General features: G+C 49.0%; 2 protein-coding genes across 3 annotated transcripts in view; one reads left to right on the top strand and one right to left on the bottom strand.

The window, feature by feature from the left end:
- Positions 1-21146, top strand: part of LOC144178112 (atrial natriuretic peptide receptor 1-like) — a 791119-nt gene that overhangs the window by 589788 nt on the left and 180185 nt on the right. For both annotated transcript variants that reach the window (XM_077705647.1, XM_077705648.1), the window contains exon 6: positions 11044-11179. In XM_077705647.1, coding sequence (XP_077561773.1) covers positions 11044-11179 — 136 coding nt within the window. The remainder of the gene's footprint in view (positions 1-11043; positions 11180-21146) is intronic.
- Positions 3871-6475, bottom strand: LOC144178114 (uncharacterized). The gene is made up of 2 exons (XM_077705649.1): positions 6214-6475; positions 3871-4242 (listed from the first exon to the last, which is right to left on the bottom strand). The coding sequence occupies exons 1-2, from the start codon at positions 6420-6422 to the stop codon at positions 3882-3884; spliced, it is 570 nt and encodes a 189-aa protein (XP_077561775.1). The 5' UTR covers positions 6423-6475; the 3' UTR covers positions 3871-3881.

The raw sequence follows: 21146 nt of genomic DNA, 5'->3' as shown, positions 1-21146 counted from the left end.
CATTCTTGCGGCGACTTGGGATATCCGCCCTTTGCTGTAGCTACGTATGGCTGCCTTCGAGTCGCTGATTATGTATCTGGCTCGAGTTGCGGTGATCGCAAGAGCGATAGCTGCTTGTTCTGAAGATGTAGTATTTTTTGTGAGAACTGTCGCCGAGGTGAGCGTTTGTCCTTTGTGGTCCACTACCACCACAGCCATGGCGTTGTTGTCGGGATAGTCCGCTGCGTCTACAAATACTGTTTCGGGGTTGTTGCCGTATTGTTTTGTGAGAGCTTGTGCTCTTGCCGTTCTCCTGGCCTTATTGTATGTCGGATCCATGTTTAAGGGTAGTGGAGTTGTGCGTATAAGCTCTCGTAGCGTGGCGGGTATGTCAACTTCTTCGGCTTGTGTCGATCCAAAGTGAATGCAAAGTTCTCTTAGAATTTGTCGCCCCGTAGGAGTTTTGGAGAGCCTTTCAAATTGTGAGATTTGGTGCGCCTCTATGAGCTCGTCGATGCGGTTGTGAAGGCCCAAAGCATCGAACCTGTCGTTTGGGGTTGACATTGGCAGTCCAATAGCTCGTTTATATGCCCTTTTAATCATATTGTTGATTTTTTTCTTTTTCCCCCTTCTTGAGATTAAGGTAAGGGGTGACGTAGATTATCCGGCTGATGATGAAAGCCTGGACGAGTTTTATGGGGCTTTCTTCTTTCATCCCCCCTTTTCGGTTGGTTATGCGAGAGATAAGGCGGATGGTCTGTGTAGTTTGCTTGTCCAATGCCTTTATGATTTCCGTGTTACTTCCTGTGGCGTGGATGTTTAAACCCAGGATTCGAATTGAGTTTACAGTAGGTATGGTTCTTCCCGCGTGATGCAGCTCAAACTGGGGATCATCAGTGGGCATTGACCGTCGCGTACGGTGTGCAGGGCGGAGGATAAGTAGTGCTGATTTCTCCGTGGGGTAGGTCAGACCATTAGGAGAGATGAATTCGTTTATCGTATCTACGGCGAGTTGTAGTCGTTCTTGTATTTCTCCGTCACTGCCTTTATTTGTCCAGAGCGTGATATCGTCAGCATAAAAACTGAATTTCAGGTCCTTTATCCCCTCTAGTTTCTTGGGCAGATCCAGTAGAGCCATATTGAAAAGGTAGGGAGATAAAACTGAGCCTTGCTGCGTTCCTCTGCTGCCGAGGTTGATATTTTCGCTTTGGATGCAACCAAGACTGAGTGTGGCTGTCCTGTCACTTAGAAAGTTGCGGATATAGTGATAGGTTCGCGTTCCTACCCCTATCTTTTGTAGACTCTGGAGAATAGCTTCGTGCCTCACGGAATCAAATGCTTTGGCTAGATCTAACCCAAGTATGACTCTGCTGTCCAGAGGGGAACCGCCATGCCCCTCGAGAATCTGCTTCTTCAATCTAAGCATTGTGTCTTGAGTGGAGAGCTTTTCTCTGAAACCCACCATGGTGAAGGGGTACAGATATTTTTCTTCCATGTATCGATTGAGTCTGTTGAGTACGACATGTTCCAGAAGCTTTCCTAGGCATGAAGTGAGGGATATCGGTCTCAGATTTTCCAGATTTAGTTTCTTTCCTGGTTTTGGGATCAGTTTTATTGCGGCTGCCTTCCACTGCCTTGGTATGTTGCCACTTTCCCAGCATGTGTTGAAGTATTTTGTCAGCACCTCCACTGAGGTGTCGTCTAAATTTAGGATCATTTTATTTGTGATTCCATCCGGTCCAGGTGCAGAGTTAACTCGTAGGGTTTGTATTGCGTAATTAACCTCTGCTAGTGTTATAGGGGCGTCCAACGCCAGGTTATCCATCCCGGAATACGGTGCCTGGGGGTTGGGTAGTTCTGCCTTTAGGTATTTATGACATAATTCCTGGATAAGTTGTTGCTCTATTCCGGGGTATGTATGTATGAGTTTTGCAAGATTGTGCTTTTGGGTTGTTCTATTATTCTCTGGATCGTCAAGATAACGAAGGAGGTGCCACGTTTTCTTATTATCAATGTGTCGATCCATTGCTTCACACAGTGAGTTCCAAGACTGATTGGCCAATTGTTGGGTGTAATCTTGTATCTGCTTATTAAGCTTGGCTATTCTCCTCCGCAGATTGCGGAGGTGTTTGTGCGCTTGGAGCCTCTGTTGCAACCGTTTCTTTGCCAGCCACATCTGAGCGAGTTTCGCATCCACATCTTTTGGTTCTTTCTGTCCCCTGTGAATCTCCTCTGTGGCGGTGTTGACGTCGTCAATCATTTGGCGCACCCAGCTATCGATGTCTGTGATTTCATTGATGGTTTCCTTCCATTGTTGCGGACATGTCGAAACTTGTCCCACTCGGTGATCCTAGTCATTCTTGAGTTTACGTTACTTGAGGTGGTTGTTATTGTAGTTGCGACTATGTAATGATCACTGCCTAAGTCTTCTTGCAGGTTGAGCCATTGAGTGTTTTTGACGTTTTTGGTGAGCGATAGGTTCGGAGTAGTATCTCTGGACACGCTATTTCCAATAGACCCTATGCAAAATGCGCCCCGCCATCTCACGTCGACTCCGGTAACTAGGTCCGCCATTTTGGTACGGTCGTTTGAAACCGAAACCAAGTAGCAACACATAGAAGGCGGGCATTGACCGCTCTTGGTGATGGACTACAATGCCGGAGCATTGCTGCGTGCCGCAGTGCACGCAACGAGGAAATACCGGTCCAGATGGAGAAAAGGCACGTGAAGTTCCACGCTCTTGAACGAACTTTCTGACGCGAACTATGCCGGCGCGAGCAACCTTTGTGAGACGCTGGGCGCGGTGCGCTGGGAGCGAATAGTTGTCATTGGTTTGCTAAGCGCGGGATTTCGTAGTCGCTGTCCGGATGAAAAATACAGCTGCGTTGGAGTTCCGTGGTTCAGCCTTTGTATTCTAAATGAAGCCTGAGCGTGCGTCACCTATTTATGACTGACAGCGGCGCTCGAGCGGGGAAACAGTACCATACGTTGTCAAAATTAGGCTTTATTTCTTCACTCGTCCCTGTGGCTCTATGCCCGCTTCATTTCATTGTAAATGGTGCCGCTTAGCCCCTACACGAGCCTTTATCTTACCTAGGGCTGTAAACTTTTCTTGCCGCACTACGCCGTCACGGCGCGGTTGAAAATTTCCTCTGTCACGGGCGCGCACGGTATCGGAGTATGTTGTTAGTTTCTTTTCGGTGCATTTAGCCGCGTGTCGTTGCGGAAGTGGCGTACACTGTTTTATGATGATCTGACGTTGGAAAAGTCGAGTTTCTGCACTTGGTTCCCGATTTGCCGGGCTGCAGGTTTGTTTACGTCAAGTTAACTTGTTGCCAATTGTCATTTCAGCCACGATTTATTTACTGTCGAATATTTTGCGACTAAAATACACACTCACTCCTCTAGTTTGTCACATACTGCATGCATGCCTCCGACGTAATGATAGTGGCCATTGATGTAGGTAGCTGAGGCAATTTTCAAGTTTTCATAAAAAAAAAACAAAAAAAAAAAGACCAGAGTTGCATCAGTCCGCCGCGCATCAGCCTGAGTGCTTTTGCTTTTTTTTGTATCCACAGTGAAAAACCCAGTAAATTAAAATGCTTCGCTGATTTATAACGCGTGCAGTATAGCAAACCGTGGATATAAATGGAACAAAGGGAAGCATTCGCGCACCCCTGCATGCAGCGGTCTAGTAAACACGACGTTGCCCAGCCTCTGCGTGCTCGCGAGATGACCACGGCGTGATGTGGCTTGAATGCTTGCTGGTAGCTCATAGGTGACCCACCAGGTGCCATGCCAGTCCTTGTTTTTGTTACTGCGGGGGGTGAGGCCAGCAAAACTGAGGCAAAAAACCCATTCCAAATGCTACCAAGTTTTCTCCCAAGCGCTTGCACGGCACTTTATTGCTGCTCGCATTGCTCCTGCACTCGACGTGCGCCGAACAGACGCATTGGCAAGGGAAGGGAGGGGCCATTTTCTTGCGGGCTTCTCCAGTCAATGTCTTGGACACTCGCTGGCTTGATGCCCTGCTGTCTCAGACGTCCCCACTGTTGTGGCAGCTGTGCACGCAAGCTCCGGAGTACGAGTAGGTGCACCGCCACCAGGATGTGACTGCATGCTCCACTGCAACCCGCCGGGCACTCGCACGCTGCCTCCACAATCTCCCCACTGTCCGTCTCAGAGGTGAGGCACACAACATAGGGCCGGCCAATTTTTCTCTGGGAGCGAAAGCAGCTGCTGACCACTTGGATGAGGCCCAACCTGCAAGAACAGAGAGAGTAACAGTAAATAGCACTCAGGGAAGAACAGGACTAGTCCGCTACAGTTTATGCTAAAGGGACAGAGCAGAAAGCAGTGGCCGCAAGGAACAGACTCAAGATGACCAGATTTTGTGTCTTGCTTAAAACTGTTGCAAGGGCAATAATCTACACCTCAAACAGCAATGATGTCAAAATTGTTTTTCAAGTTCGAGCGTACAAGTATCGCTGCATGCTTTGTTAATGCACTTTCAAGAGAAGGAAGTTTAACATTTATAAACCTCACCGTGGGTAATGATACCAGTACCCGCATATTCGTGTTCGTCATAACTTAAGCAAGCAATATTATGATTATCTGGAACTTACTTCCAAAACCTTTCGAGATAAACAGGTAAACATTCGGGCTATACCGATGACCCATCGAATTAAAAAAAAAAAATTTAGTTCAGTGAGTTCGAGCTAACGAGGTTTTACGGTATTATCTGTTCGGGCGCACTCAAAACATGCGCTTTAGAAACTACCACAACCACCCCACTGCCGAAAAAGGACAAGCCAGACACACAAACAGATTTTTGCGGCAGGACATGCGCAATAAATAATGAAAATACACACAAAAAAGAAAAATCAAGGCGCATGTGCGCTTTTGTAGCTGACTTTGCCGCAAAGTACGAATGCTTTGCGGCAAACGCGCGGGCGGACGACCGTCACGGAAAGCGGCCGCAACCTTTCCGTAAACATCTTCGCCAAAAATAATCCCGTAAATTCGATGTACGCCATTTCAATCCACCCACTGGCGGCACGGTCTGGCGATTGTCGCTTTCCTCTTTCAGGGTTACTGCAACAGGGTCCCCGCTACGCATTTGCATGGTAAACAACGGTGAACAAAGTGCTATACAAATGCTCATACCGGTTAACTCGCGTCAAGGAAAAAGGGTAGCATCCTGGGCATGTTGCTACTCCATGACTAATAAAAATTTTAGGTTTCAGATAAGCGATGTGGAGTAAAAAAACATCCCCCTCGCGAGGGGCACGGTCAAATGCAGAGCATTTAGAAAATCAGTTCTTATTTTTCCTTTCGGATGATGCCTTGGTTTGCACACGCACAGGGCACGACCAGTGACGGGAATGATTTCCCGCCGAGGGAGATACGGTTATCGCTTATCTAAACGTGTTTCTGCTGCTCACGCTCCGGTCAGGCTGAGCGGACCGCTGGAAGCGAGCGCACTAGAGAGTTTTAGCAGAGCGGGCCAGCGGCCAGCGGAACGGAGCGGACGAGCGGAGGCGCCGCTGCGCATGCGTCAGTACGCTGATGCGGCCAGCGGCTTTACGACGCTGCGAGCTCGCCCGCTCGTTCGGTCATCCCAGCGCAGCGCGCCAGCGGCCCGGCGAGCGAGCGTCGGCATTCAAAATGGCTGCCTGTAGCGCGAGCGGCGGTGCGTCGTCATCGCGCACGGACGCAACCGAAATGTGGCAAGTCAAGAAGCCCCGCACTGCAGTGCTTCACGGCGTACGAAGACCTTTGCATTTTGCGGGAGGCGGCCGCGACGAGGCCTTTTGGCGACGACCACAAATGGGTTCGCGTCGTCGCCACGGTGAATCGGGCGGTGGGCCGAGAATTGACACTCCGCGGAGTTCAATATTGCTATCAGACTAGTTCAATTTTTCACGGACAGATGGCGCAGTACAACGCTTCGCTGGAGGCGGCAGCCGATCGCTCAGCTAAAACTCTTTTTTTTCGCGCGTCGTTCCGCTGGCGCTGCGCTCGTCCGCTCCGTTCCGCTGGCCGCTGGCCCGCTCTGCTAAAACTCTCTAGTAGAGAGTTTTAGCAGAGCGAGCAGCAGCGGAGAGCAGGCGAGGAGGAGTGGGGGAGAGGGCGCACCTGGAACGGCTGTTGCGGACGCCGAGGCACGCCAACGCCGGGTGACATCGTGAGTTAAAGAAATGCTCTGCATTTAAAACAAACAGATTTACTTACTGGGAGTCGCACGTGTTTGTCCGCACCGACGAAGGCGAGCAATGCGGCTCAGTGGCTAGGCGGCATGCCCTGCTCCGCTGCCGCTCGGATGGGTCTTTGGCGCGGCACCACGAGTGGTATGAGTCCTCAGACACAGTCGGCAGCGCAGACGAGTCCTTCGTCCACAATCCGTCGTCGGGACCCGGAAAACGCAGTCCAGTTTGAGCCATACCGCGTTACCGTCACCTACTCTTCCACAGTAAACAATACGAGATTTCGCGATCGTCGCCCGTACCAATATGGCGGACGGTCTTGTTTACATCAGTGTTGCTAGATCACCAAGCAATTTCGCATAGGGTCTATTCGGGTAGGGTAGGTAAAGCCGGTGACGAGTGCGAGGTCTAATTGATGAATGTCTTCCCAAAGATTTCTACCTTTACGAGTTTCCTTATCGTAACCCCAAGCGGCGTGCGGGGCATTGAAGTCGCCAATAATTAGTAGGGGGTTATTCTTAGAGATGTTGAGGGTGGCTTTGAAGAGCTTGGTGAACTTGTGCTGCTGTCTTGGATTGCTGTATACGTTTAATACGAATATACTGTATTTAATGTTTTTGTTCTGACGTCCGATCATTTCTAGAAGGATGTGATCTGCCGTCTCAACTTCGGTGTTGTGCTGGATTACTGGGATATTTCGTCTAACTAACGTTGCTATCGGAGGTTTGCCGGTAATTTCTGGCTGTACGTATGTAACGTACCCCGAGAGCTTTGCAATTACACCCGTTTCTTGTAGTGCAATGACGTCAGGTTTTTTTGCTGTTTCCAAATGGTCAATGTATATCTGTAGGTTATGTCTTTTCCGTTGGTACCCTCTGCAGTTCCACTGCCAGATTACATACTGGTTTCGAGATTTGGACATGGTACCTGTACTGCCTGTCTTCGCTTCTAGTTGTGCTCCCCGACGATGTGAGTGTTGCCTGGAAGCCTGGGGTCGTTGCACTGTACTGCCAAGGTGTTTTCTAGCTTGGTGATTCTCGTGTTCATAATTCCCATTTGTTTCTGGATGCTAGCAGCAAAATCGGCAATTTTCGATTCGATCTTCTCGGTGATGGAGTCAAAGCGCTTATCGAGGTTAAGGCTTAGTTGCCTTCTGATTTCTTCTTGAATTCTTGGCCTGTTGAGGATTTCTGAAGCTTTCCTCTTAGGTGGAGGAGAATCTGCATCAGAATTGATTTCTGCCCCGTCCGATTCTAGTGGCTCATTTTCAATTGTGGGTACTTGATTTACCGCTACCTGTCCTGTGTTAATCTGTGCCTTCAGTGCGGCTATTTCTTGCTTAAGTGCAACGTTTTCGCGAACCGTTGTCTCTAAGAGTTCACGGATCCTTTGTAGTTCCTGTTCAAGCTGCGCATTTGGATGTGGTGCGCTGTGTGTTTGGTGTTGGTCTTGGGAAACCGCTGCTGCCCAGCTCACCTTATTGTCGTTGCGCTGGTCTTCTTCTTTCGGGTGATGATCTCTGCTAACAGCCCTGGCCTGGGATTTTGAGCGCCCCTGCGTTGAGCCGGAGACATTCTTGGATGCTGAGCGGGAGCTCCTTCTGCTGTTCTGTGCACCCTGTGTCTGTCGTGGTAGCCTTGGGAAGGACTTTGATCGGCCTCTCTCCTGGTTGTGCGCTTTGTCAAGTAGATCTTTCCGTGAAAGGTGGGCCGTAGTTCTCGATCGCTGCGTTTCCTCTCGACTGTCACTGCCCGAGGCTTCTGATACTGCATGTTGGTAGTGTAGGCGTTGTTGCTTGATTTTTTCCCATTTTCTCTGAATGAGCAGGTAGGGGGTCTTGTACCTTTGGCGGCAACGTTTGTCACCGGTTACGTGGTCCTTGCCACATATTGCACATTGAGGTATGCATCCATGTGCACTGTCCGGGTTGGATGCGCCGCAGGTCTTGCAGGTTTTGTTCTCCGGCTGTGGGCATACATCTTTCCGGTGTCCTACACCCCCGCAGGCGTCGCAGATTTCTTGTTTCTTTTTGTGCAAAAAGCACCGATATTCTGCTCCTCTGTAGTACACGGAGTACGGAACTTGGCTTCCCTCGAAGATGATGATAGCAGAGTTGGTCTTGCCCATTCTGCGTGCTGTTAGTATGGTAGGGTTCTTGCTATATTTCAGACTTTTGTTGATGTCTTCATCGGAGTCGTAATCAGGGATATTATGGATGACGCCCTTGGTAGTGTCTTCAGGAGCAGTGGCGTAGGCCCTGATTTCATATGTCTTGTCGGAGATGCGTATCTCTCTCAGCGCGTTGTATTTTTCGGCATTCTCAATCTTGGGTGTGCTGATAATTACGATGTTCTGAGTCGGGTTCGTCCTTACAATGTCCATTTATACATAACTGGGCTGTAGTGCCGTAGCGCTGTTCATGGCGTCGCGTATCTGCGCGTCGCTGTGCTTGCGAACGTCAAGCCCGTCACGTGGTCGGAGAACTATTTTGATGTCCTTTTTCGGTAACCGCGGTTGCCTGTAGCGCGCCGGAAGACGCGAGCGTGGTGAGTTGCCGCTTACTGGCGTGCTTGTTGCTGCTCCGGAACACCGTGTGCCCGGCCTCCTGGCCGTTGAGCTCAGCGTAGAGTACGTGCTCTGCCTGCGTTGTTTGTGGAATGAGAGCCCCAACTCACTACTCATTGCCAAACTCAAGACAATGACCGATCAGGTGACTCACATGATACGCCGGATCGCTACGAAAACCCGTGGCATGGGAGAGGTGGACCTGCTTCGGCTCGTCCAGGCCTTTGTCGTGTCGAGGATTATATACGTGTTGCCATACGCTCTGCTCAACATCACCGAGACACAGAAGGTCAACACGATGATCCGCAAGGCCTATAAACAAGCACTTGGACTTCCGGTCTCCACCTCCACCGAAAGACTTCTTCGGCTCGGTATTCACAACACTGCCGAGGAGCTAATTGAGGCTCATCTAACCAACCAAAGAGCGAGGCTGGGGGTTACGGAAACGGGGAGGGCGATCCTCTCACGCCTGAGGCTCTCGGCTCCACTCGACCACCCGCCTGCACTCACGGGAAACCTACCGCACGAAGTCCGTAAAAACATCACGGTAAACCCCCTGCCCCGTAATATGCACCCCGTGTACCACGTCGACAGGAGGGAAGCCAGAGCAAAAGCCATATACAAGATCTATGGCAATCAACCAACAACAGCGTATACGGACGCGGCGTCTTATCCGGGTAGATCCGCGGCGGTTTCCACCGTAGTCGTCGAAAACAAGCCCCATTGCAGCCTCTCGTTTGCCGGCGACAATACTATACAAGCAGAGGAAGTAGCAATCGCCCTCGCCGTCGTACAAACTAATGCAGCGGTCATTGTCACCGACTCGCAGCAGGCTTGTCGGAATTTCGCTAGGGGACGCCTTCACACAACAACTCTACGCATCATTCAGCAGCAGCCCCTGAAGAGGCTAATCAGGATTGTATGGGCTCCCGCACATCTCGGTATCCCTGGAAATGAGGCAGCGGACGCCATCGCTCGAGAATTGACCCACCGAGCGGGCGCCGAGAGCAGCGTTGCCGAACCCGAGCGCATGCAGCCCTTGACCTCTTACGCCGAGATCACGCAGCACTACAGGCTGTCGCGTCAGACACTCGCTCCCCCTCACAAATCTCTCTCTACCCCGAGAGCACGAACGTCATTTACGTGCTCTCCAGTCTAATACATTCCCCCATCCTATCCGGCTTCACCTTTTCGACCGACAGAACTCCCCGCTTTGCCGATTTTGCGGAGAATCCGGAACGCTACGCCATATGGTCAGAGGATGTGACCAATCTCCACTGATTCCTCCCAACCTGCAACTTTCCACTGTCGAGCTTTGGGAGAGCGCCTTGGCGAGCACCAGCCTGGACGACCAGTTTCGGCTGGCTCAAAGGGCTGTCGATGCTGCCCGCGCTCAAGGCATCCTGGACTGAGGACGCCTCCTTCAAGCTTCAGCACAATCCCCCCTGTTGATTTAAATAAACGTTTATTCTCTCTTGAACGCATAACTTTTTCTTTACTACAGATATCAAGCGCACATCTAGTTTTAATTAAAAGTGCACTAGTGTGCTGCTGCTTTGCCTCAGATGAGCCTAGCGGTTTCTTTTTGCTCACGAGGCTGGCTTGGTGGGCTATAGTGTGGGCATCTTGAAAGGGTCAACAGCGCACGTAGGCGAGGACACACAAGCAAGAGGAGACAGGACAACGCGCTTATGTCCTGTCTTCTCTTCATTGTGTGTCCTCGCCTACGTGCGCTGTTATCCCCTTAAATGTTATTTTTGCTCAATAGCCTTGACAAGTAGGAACTATGGTACCACATTTGGTGGTCCGTTTAATAATTCTTTTATGTTTTGGGCGGGTGGTTGGATCGAAGGGGAGAGAGACGTACCGACCAAAATGAACCAGTTTAAATGGTCCAGGAAAGAATATCGCCTTACAAAGCAGCGCTAGGGCAACAGCGAGGACACCGTAACCGGAAAAGGCGTGAAGAAAAGGCGGCGATGTAAAATAGAAAGTACACAGGACGACGCGCGTCCTGTCATCCTCTGTACTTTCTAAGCGCGTCGTCCTGTGCACTTCTATTCTACGTCGCCGTATTTTTTTCGCGCATTTTGTCATAAATTTTTAAGTCTCTGCTTCCGCGCTCGAGGTACAATTGGTGCCGGAACTGTCTGGCTTCGCCATTGTTTCGGAGTCTATCCGGGGACTTGGGCTGTCAGCAACCAGACGCATGGTCTTTTTTATCACTGAAGCCCCTGTCTAACTTTGTCTCCCTGCTACTCTCACGCACTCCTCTCCCCCTTTAAACATGCAGGTCGTGGCCAATTATTTGGGCATGAGGCAGGAGTTCGTGGACGTGCCCAATCGAACCATCCACTGGGCCGGCGGACGCACTTCTCCGCCTTCCGACGTACCCCGTTGTGGATTCGACGGCTCGCAGTGTGCTGACGGTGAGAGGCAGCGAAGCGGCAGGCGCTCCAGTGGGTAGCACTGCGCGCGAGAGAGAGAAGAATTTTATTGCGTGACAGCCAGTTGTCCTAGACGTCGGCCAAGAGCCCTTGGGCTCTAGCAGCGTCTTCGGCCACCTGAATGGCCCAGACTTTATCCGCTGGGTCGGAGCTGATCAATACGGTCTCCCATTGCTCCACACTAGCGATTTGGCGACCTAACTTTATCGCCTGTGGACTGGCCCACAGCATGTGTGCTAGGTCTGCCCTGTCCTTACCCGGTTGCTCTTGTCAGCACATTTACTTCGTTTGCAAAAGGTGCCACGCCACGGATTGCCATTTGCTGAAGGTAGGGCGAGCTGGGGGGCGCAGAGAGAGAGAGAGAGAGAGAAGCGGGCCCGGTCTAGCCTCTAGTGATGAGTGACATCACCAGCTCGGATAGAAATTCCTCGAGCGGCGTCGTGAACGTAAACAAAAAGAAAGCTTGAGATGTAGGAAGCCTCAATGTAACAATCGTACAAAGCTACAAATTATATTTCTACAAACACACCAGCACACAAGGAAAAGAAAGAGTTATGAGCTAGATTAAAGGCAGTGGGAACTGCCTCCGTAACCTCGACGTCTTGAATCGAGACCGAACGACTGGGACAAGAACTGCGATGTTGCATTCGTTGCGCTAACACGGCTCACCACGAACGAGACGAGGCTTACGAGGCACACGAGGCTAAAAAGAAAAGCATGGAGGAAAAACAACAACAACAACAAAAAAAAAAAAAGAAAACGAAGCACCCGGAGCCGTAAAAAGCTGATTCTCATGCCAATGGGTTTCACCAGAAGTTACATTTCTGGTTCCCTTTACACGGTGACGCGGAACTGTTAGTTCCGATTACCGAGAGTTTTTTTTACGTTATCTGAATACAAAACCAACTAACTTACAGGCTACTGTTCGTTTAAATGGCAATTCCGTTATTTATTTATATATATATATATATATATATATATATATATATATATATATATATAGTGTGTCGAACCGAAAAAATACCGGTTCGGTTACGGTTCTGGTTCAGGCGAAATAATTTCGTTCCAGTTCCGTCCCGGTTCGGCAAAATCACGTACCGAACCGGTTCGCGAACCGGTTCTGAAGCTTGACCGGGTTCGCGAACGGGTTCGATGAGTTGAATTATCACTGAAATTAGAAAAAAACATTTAGTAGTTTAAAACGACAGTCAAAACAAAATAAAAACAAAAATTCAAAATGCTGCTGTTCCCCAAGTGAAGTGATGCAATAGCACAGAAAACTAAATAATTATGAGATATTAGAAAAACAGATGAAGTGGCGACGATTTACCACCTACTTTCGCGCCCAGACTTTATGTTTCCCTAGCGACTATCCATAAAGCCACCGCCAAGAGATATGACGGTGGGATATATTTTCTGCCCTTTCCTTTTTGTTGAAATCGCAATCGTTACTATGGAATCGTCCATCACGCTAACCTTGACGGCTTGAATTTAGGCCTGCGTACTAGAGCGTTCCTATACCAGTGCTTAACACCAACGGAGCACATTATTTATATTTGTGATACAGAAAAATCCTACAACAGGCGCACAATTACTACGAATGAATAAGATTATTTGGTCACCCAGAGTAATTTGTTAGCTGTCACCTTGTCGAATGTGTTAGCCACGCTTTTGTTAAAAGCAAGCTTTAGTTAACGCTCAGACACTGCATTATCGCTCTGACCTCTGCAATTCCTTTTGCGATAGCTATACCGGATGTGTGCATTACAATCAGTATGTCATCGTTCCGCCTGACCCCTGGCCATCGTGGCGCTGGCCACCAACCCAAGCGCAGGAAACAAAAACACCTGAACATAAATACCCCAGAAAATGGAGGCTAAAGCAGCCCCGCCGGCAGCGTAGTGGTTATCGCACCAGACCGTATTCTGGAGGTTGTGGGTTCGGATCCCACCTGGCGGGCATCTTTTCTCCACTTTCTTATTTTCCAAATTCTTTATCTTGAGCTACTACATCCTCCCCTTTGCTTTCCGAGGTCTTCTTGACTGCCAATTCTTATTTCTGTCTTATTTTCAACGAGCCCCTCATTTCCTATTCTGATTCGATACATGCATAGCGAGGGCCTCTGTTCTGGCAGTCTTGGTGCCATAGGGAGCTTAAGAGGGTTCAACGCTGGTCGACCACTCTCGACATGTCGTAGAAGCTCGAGTCACGGCCCGGGGGTTAAAAAGAAGGTACCCTTCACCCCGAGTAGTCCGAGTGGCGCTGGCTACCACCCCCAAGCGCAGGAAACAAAAAAACACCTGAACATACCCCAGAAAGTGGAAGCTAAAGTAGCCCCGCCGGTAGCGTAGTGGTTATCGCACCAGATCGGTATTCTGGAGGCCGTGGGTTCGGACCCCACCTGGCGGGCATTTTTTCTCCACTTTCTTATATTCGAAATACTTTGTCTTGAGCTACTACATCCTCGCCTTTGCTTTCCGAGGTCTTCTTGACTGCCAATTCTTATTTCTGTCTGATATATATATATATATATATACATATATATATATATATATATATATATATATATATATATATATATATATATATATATATATATATATATATATATATATATATATATATATATATATATATATATATATATATATATATATATATATATATATGTATATATAGTCGTGAAGTAGAGTCCTTAGTTGCTGCAGGAATACGCACAAAGTAGACGTACGCTCTTCGGAGACTTTATTTCCAACGTTTCGACCTGAGACAGGTCTTCCTCAGGAAGACCTGTCTCAGGTCGAAACGTTGGAAATAAAGTCTCCGAAGAGCGTACTTCTACTTTGTGTATATATATATATATATATATATATATATAGTGATGGAAGAGCTGCACAAGTACGCTAAGGAACTGTTAACAGACCATATTATAGAGATAGGTAGATATACTTTATTAGAACAAGATAGGCTTGAGCTAGTACGAAACAGGCAAAATGTTGGGTGTGAAACACTTTCACTTGCAGTTCAAATAGAAGTGCCTTAAAACGTCTTGTTTTGCCTTTAAGCTTCTTAATTCAGCTTAGTTCAACTGCGATTGCTAGAGCTTTATGCACCAACGACGTAAAATAAGGAATACGCTTTTCACCAGTTCGTACCTGTTCATTGCAATTCCATTAGGTAAGTACAAAACCTGGAGTAGGAGGAGAAGGAATGGAATGGAATGGATGACTTTATTATAGGAGGAGAAAGGCAATATTAAGTGTCGACAGTGTCCCAGGCCAGGTTCACCATCGCCAACTGGTCCTTGAGCTGGTCCGAGGCTAGCCAAGTCCGTGGTCTTGGAATAAAATGCGAAGAGACAATAAATATTTAAGGAGCGAATTAGAGTAGCTTAATAGTTTGCCAGGGGTAATATTTGGGGGTGGGGGTTATATCCAATAAATATTTAAAGAGCAAATTAGAGTAGCTTAAAAGTTTGCCAGGGGTAATATTTGGGGGGGGGGTTATATCCTTGTAGGGGCTGTTGGAGGCATGTATATATTTTTGACTTTCTTATTTTTTTTATAAGAAACTTTATTCCATAAAACACGAAGTACGTACAAAAAACTGTTTGGACCGATAGCTCCAAAGGCTAGTGGCCGGTCCAATATAAAATTACAATCAATTCACAAGCAATTCACAAACACTTAAGCGGCACAGCGTGGAGGGCTCAAGAAAAATTGAGATTTACACAAGGTTACATGTCATACAACGCAAATTTTACGCATTCACGGATAGACAAAACAAATCGAACAGAGAAATATTCACACTAAAAAGATGATTCACATAGCAAGAGTTTCGGATAAATTTTCACTAGACTTGTAATGGTGTTTAGTGGTCATTTTAAAACTTCTCGCTGTTTTCACCTCTATCGGAGAGAGAGAGAGAGAGAGAGAAAGAACTTTATTCTGGAGCTGTTGGGTCAACGGCGAGTGGTGACCAGCGCTTGAAGGGCGCCGGTGACCTGGGCTGCTCGTTCAGCGAGTCCTTGCTGGACCCGCGGATCCGAGCTGCCTAACGCCGCCTCCCAGTGCTCCACACAAGAGATGAGAGGGAATGAGTTCTGAGGGCATTGCCAAATTATATGAGCAACTGTTTCGTGGGCTCCACAGTCGGGACATTGGGGAGAGGGAAATACAGATGGATAAATTGCGTGTAGTCTGGCGCGACAGGGGAGGGTATTGGTTTGGAGAAGGCGCCAGTACCGTTCCTCGGTAATAGAGAGTGACCAATGGGGTGGAGGGTAGCGCCGGTGAGAGAGGCGGTAGTGGCAGGTAATTTCCTGGAAAGTCAGAAGGCTGTCGCGGGTTGATTGGGCTCCGTGGGAAGGGGTGCGACCTGGCGCAGCTCGGTGGGTTAGCTCTCGAGCTGCAAGGTTAGCCGCTTCGTTTCCTTCCAGCCCCGCATGGGCAGGAGTCCAAACCAACTCCGCATGGGAAGTGGGAGGATTTTGAAGGAGAATTTTGAGAGCCTGCGGGGAAATAATCCCCCGGGCGAAATTTCGAATGGCCGTTTTCGAATCGGAGGTAACAATTGTTGGGGTAGGCCGATGAGTCAGCGCTAGTGCAATAGCCGCCTCTTCCGCCGTGGCAGGAGAGCGCGTTCGGATAGTGAGTGAATGGTAAGAGGTTGCGTTTGGATCAAAGATGGCGGTGACTGCGTAGGCGTTGTGATGGGTATAACTCGCGGCGTCCACATAGGCGGTGGACTGGCCCATGGGGTATTTGCGGGCTAGAACGCGTGCGCGATGTTCACGGCGTTTAATATTGTGCTCCGGGTGCATATTGCGGGGAATCGGCCGCACGAGCAGGAGATTGTGCAAGTCGAGTGGGATGTAGACGCTGGAGTCAGTAACAATCGGTGCATGAAGCCCGAGCGACTCTAGGATGTATCTGCCAGTAGAAGTGGTAGAAAGGCGGGAAAGTTGACTGACTGAATGAGCTTCTATGAGCTCTTCAGCTGTGTTGTAAATGCCGAGGCGTTCCAGTTTGGCAGTGGAAGTACTTTGAGGGAGTAAAAGCGCCGCTTTGTATATTTTTCGTATGAGGCAGTTGATTTTAGACAGCTCCGTTTTACTTGAGTTAAGATACGGGAGGGCGTATGTCAGGCGACTGAGCACGAATGCTTGAACCAGCCGGAGGCGCTCAAATTCCGTCATTCCTTTGTTTCGAGCTATTATGCGGCGGATGAGGCCAATAGTTTGGTTGACTTGTGAGGTGAGTTGAGAGATATATTGCGTATTGGCTCTGTTGCGCTGTATGGTCAAACCGAGGACTTTAAGAATAGGGACACATGGTATGGGATTATTTTGTATTCGTATAGTTATGTCTGTAGTGGAGCGTGACCGGCGGGGGGCAGGGAGGGTCAAGAGCTCCGACTTACTTGGGGGGCATTCAAGACCGGCCAGTGCCACTTCTGCTACGACGATGTCTGTGCCTGACTGAAGCGCCTCCTCAATTTGTGCATCACTACCCCCGGCGCACCACAGAGTAATATCATCAGCATATAGACTATGTCTAAGATGTGGAATTTGAGCTAAACGCTTAGGGAGATTAAGGAGAGCCAGATTAAAGAGGAGAGGAGAAAGGACTGCACCTTGAGGGGTACCAAAGGAGGGCATGTGAATGGTGTCCGATACTAAATCACCGATGTGAATAACGGCAGTACGATTAGTAAGGAATTCTTTAATATAAGTATAAACCCGTTGCCCGGGGTTACACGTTGCCAGATTTTGGAGTATAGCTCGGTGTGAAACTCTGTCGAAGGCTTTGGTGAGATCTAGTGCTAGAATAGCAGCTGTATCTACTTTGGAGGCCGGGACAATGATCTCATGTTGAAGTTGCAAAAGGAGATCCTGTGTCGAAAGACCCTGCCTGAAGCCTACCATGGTGTGGGGAAGTGCATTGGTTTTGGTGAGATGTTGAACTAAGCGGGCATGGATGATGTGCTCAAGAACTTTTCCTACGCATGAAGTGAGGGATATTGGGCGGAGATACTCCAATTTCAATGGTTTGCCCGGTTTAGGTATTAGGGTTATTTTAGCGTGCTTCCATGAAGGAGGCAAAGTGCCTGTGGTCCAATAGAGATTATAGTACTGTGTGAGGATGTAGATGGAGTTGTCGTCTAAATTTCGAAGAAGTTTATTGGTTACACCATCTTGCCCAGGTGCTGATCCAGGCCTAATCTTCATGAGTGCCACTCTGACTTCCGTTTCGGAGATTTCTCTGTCTAAGTCCGGATTATTATCGCCCGTGTATGACGGCAGCTCCATGGTATCCCCTTCAGCTATGTAGAGAGTACGAAGACGGTCTAGGAGTTGTGCATCTTCACCGGGAAATTGTTGAATAATTTTCATGAGCCGATTATTGGTAGCTATTCGTGAGTGACTGGGATCCAACATGTGTTTAAGGAGGGACCAAGTACGCCTCATGCTGAGATTACCTTTCATCTGTGCACATACCTGGCCCCATTGGGCACGAGCAAGTTCAGAGGTATAAGTCTCTATCGTTGCAGCGAGAGAGGTTAACCTAACTTTAAGGCGCTTATTATGTTTCTGCTTACGCCATCTACGCTGTATGCTGCGATAAGCGTCCCACAGATGATACAGGCGGGCATCTACTAATTCAGCAGGTATTTCGGGGTCTACGGGATTGTCGTGAGTGCGTTTGTTATCGAGAATTTGGCTGACCCAGGTATGATACGATTCAGAGGATATTTCAGGGGACTCTGACACTGCACAGGTTTTCCTAAAGGCATCCCAATCTGTCAGGTATTTCTGTCGGGGTCGGCGCAAGATTTCAGATTGGAGGCGTAGATCGAGTCGTATAATGAAGTGGTCGCTGCCGAGCGTATGTGGTGTGCAGAGCCATTTAACTTCTGGGATCCCGCGTGAGAAAGTAAGGTCCGGGGAAGTATCTTTTTGCATGCTATTGCCAATTCTTGTGGGGGTGGAGGGGTCGGACTCGATTGTAAAGCGCTGACCCTGGGTGAGCTCCCATAAGAGACGGCCCTTGCGGGTAGTGTGTGTGTAACCCCAGGCTGTGTGGGGGGCATTGAAATCACCTAATACGAGCAAAGGGTGAGGTTGCGAAGCTTGAATAGCAAGGTGAAAAAGTTGCTTGAATTTGTGTGAGTGCGCACGGGGGCTACTGTACACGTTGAGAATATACAATCGGGAGGCTTTGCGCTTGAGGGGGTAGAGGACAACCAAATCATGTGGAACATCAATGCTGTCAAATTGTGAGCGTTCACCGGGAATATTACGTTGAACCAATACTGCAGTGTATGGGTTATCCGGAGATTGGAAGGCCTGATAGCCCATCAATTTGACGTTAGATCCAGGTTCTTGTAGTGCTATTGCAACAGGGGCTTTTTGTTCAGTGGAGAGAAGTAACTGCAGGTTGGGGCGTTTGCGGGTAAAGCCTCTGCAATTCCACTGCCAAACAGAACACTCGGCGTCCCGCTTATTCATCGTAAAACTCACTAGGCGGAAGGGGGGTATTTTGCGGCAAAGTGTGGTTGCTGGTAGTGGCGGCGATTCCCCACATGCAGTTGTGTATATCGGCACGAAGAGATTCAATGGGGGCCTGCATGGCTGCCTGGTTGGCTAAGAGAATTTGGTGGAGCTGTAAGTATTCTTCTTTCTGCTGCGCGAGAGCCGTCTTGCATGCCGCCTCGATCCCTGCGAAACGATCGTCTGTTGGGGTGGGTGTAGTGTCGGAGGTAGTAGGGTTAGCCGTGGCTTTACGCTTAATTGGTGGGGGAGTGGAAACCTCCTGGGAGGCCGGAGTTGATTGCTGCTCTGATTGGACGGAGGGGATAGCGGGACTAGTGTGCAGTTGTTGTTTCAGGAGGCTGTTTTCGCGTCTCAATGCTGCATTTTCTTGCTTCAAGGTTAGTATTTCTGCCCTGATAGCTTGTAATTCTTTAAGAATTTCAGCTTGCGTATCAGAGGAGGTAACGTACGAGGGTAATGATGATGGTGATGGAGCACTGAGAGGCGAGCGCTGGCAGCTCACCTTTGTCTTGTCGATGCCCGATGGAGGGAGTTGTGCAGCGCCGGCGCGACACGGAAGGTCTGGTCGTCCACAGGAAAGAGTCCCTGAGGCCTTGGCAGGTTGCAGCGGTGGAAAGTCCGTGGCACAAAGAGTCCCTGAAGAAGTTGCAGCCTTAGCGTATGACACGGCAGGTCGGCGCGGTTGGTAGCGCTTGGGACACGCCGCCGTTCCAGTAGCATGAGGGCCCTCACAAATGATGCATTTCGGAACACATGGGTGATTTTCGGGGGCATTGACGATTCTGCAGGTTGAGCACCGAGAGAGGGCTTGTCCAGTTGGGCAGACGTCGGGTCGATGTCCTGGCTGCCAGCATAAAGTGCAGGCTTCTGATTTCTTGCGAAATGGCTTGCAGCGGTATGTTGTAGCGCGATACCGAACCCAGTAAGGGACGGTAGTTCCATCGAAGAGAATTTGGACTATGTTAGAGTCACTCAGCCTCCTCGCGTCGAGGACTCCGAGTGCAGGGTTGAAGTGGCAGATGCTATGGAGTATTTGTTCTGGGGTTTCTTCGGCTGGGATATTGAAAATGACGCCCGTCGCTGTATTAGATGGGGCGGGTACGTGCGTGGACAGCGGGTATTCTTTGCCATTCAAAGTTAACGCCTCGAGCTTCGCATACTTCTGCGCTCGGCTTTCGTCCGGGGTGCTAGCGATGATGAAATTCGCCCTCGCGTGAATGCGGATTTGATCTTCTTCATGGAGAGGTAGTCCCGCTTGCTTCTGCACGGTGTCAGCCAGAGTAGCCAGAGGGACTTGGGTGAGGGCTAGACCACCTCTCGGTCGAAGGATCACTTTGATGTCGTCCTCCGGCAAGGGGAGCACCGGGGGAATCGATCGCGCCGGTCGACGGCGGCGTCGGCTGGAAGAGGCATTATGAGAAGTTGCGATGGCAGAGTTGGCCTGCAGCGATTGTCCACGAAGGGATTGTTGGCGGCGACGAATCGTCTTCCAAGAGGGGTGGTCGAGGTCCTCCGGAGCGATGTCATCTCCTTCGACGGTAACCTCCATCATGCTGCTGCCGAGACGCTGACCACGGCCGGCGCGCTCGTGCAGAGGTCGTTCCATATTTTGACTCCACTGAACTCAATCAAGCGTTCACCATATACATTGTTACATTTGGGAAGGTTGAAATTGAAATTGGAGGCTTGCCTTGTACTACGAGAGGGTAAGGTGAAAAGGCTTAACGGAAAGGGAGAATTGGTGTTTATTATATTGTTGATCACTAGCGAGATTTTGTAATTGCGCAAGGACCAAAACGACAGTACGCCATTATCCCGGAAAACGTTGTTCCTGGAAATACTTGAATCAGTTGTCAACGCAGTCAATGCTCGTTTTTGCACACGAAGTAAAGGCGATAGGTAGGTTTTATATGTTTGCCCCCAAGATTCACAACAATAACTGATATGTGAATGACAGAAAGCATAGTAGAGGGAGCGTCGTACATAGAACGGAAAATAATATCTCGCCTTAAAGAGCGCGTGGCAACCGAAAGCTAGTTTCTTGCATACGCTATGAATCGGTTCTTTCCAGTGTAAATGACAGTCAAAAATAACTCCTAGGTATTTGAAATGCGAGACTTGCTGTATTAACGAGCTGCCAAGAGTAAGTTCAAAAGAATTGTTGGTGGTCTTGTACCTAGAGTGAAAAATGACGTACTTAGTTTTGTCTACATTAAGTGTTAAGCGGTTTTCAAAAAACCAAGAAGACAAGTTTTTGAGCTCACTGGTTATTTTGGTTTGAATTACCTGAAGAGATGGTCCAGAAACAACAAGAGCGGCATCATCTGCATACATTATTAATTGTGAGTAGTGAAGAGCCCTTGGGAGATCGTTTATATAAAGTGAAAACAATAT

Source organism: Haemaphysalis longicornis, unplaced genomic scaffold, assembly GCF_048455015.1.
Source record: "Haemaphysalis longicornis isolate Haplotype H1 unplaced genomic scaffold, Haemaphysalis longicornis Haplotype H1 scaffold_4, whole genome shotgun sequence".
Taxonomy (NCBI): domain Eukaryota; kingdom Metazoa; phylum Arthropoda; class Arachnida; order Ixodida; family Ixodidae; genus Haemaphysalis; species Haemaphysalis longicornis.
This window is presented reverse-complemented; position numbering and strand designations above follow the sequence as displayed.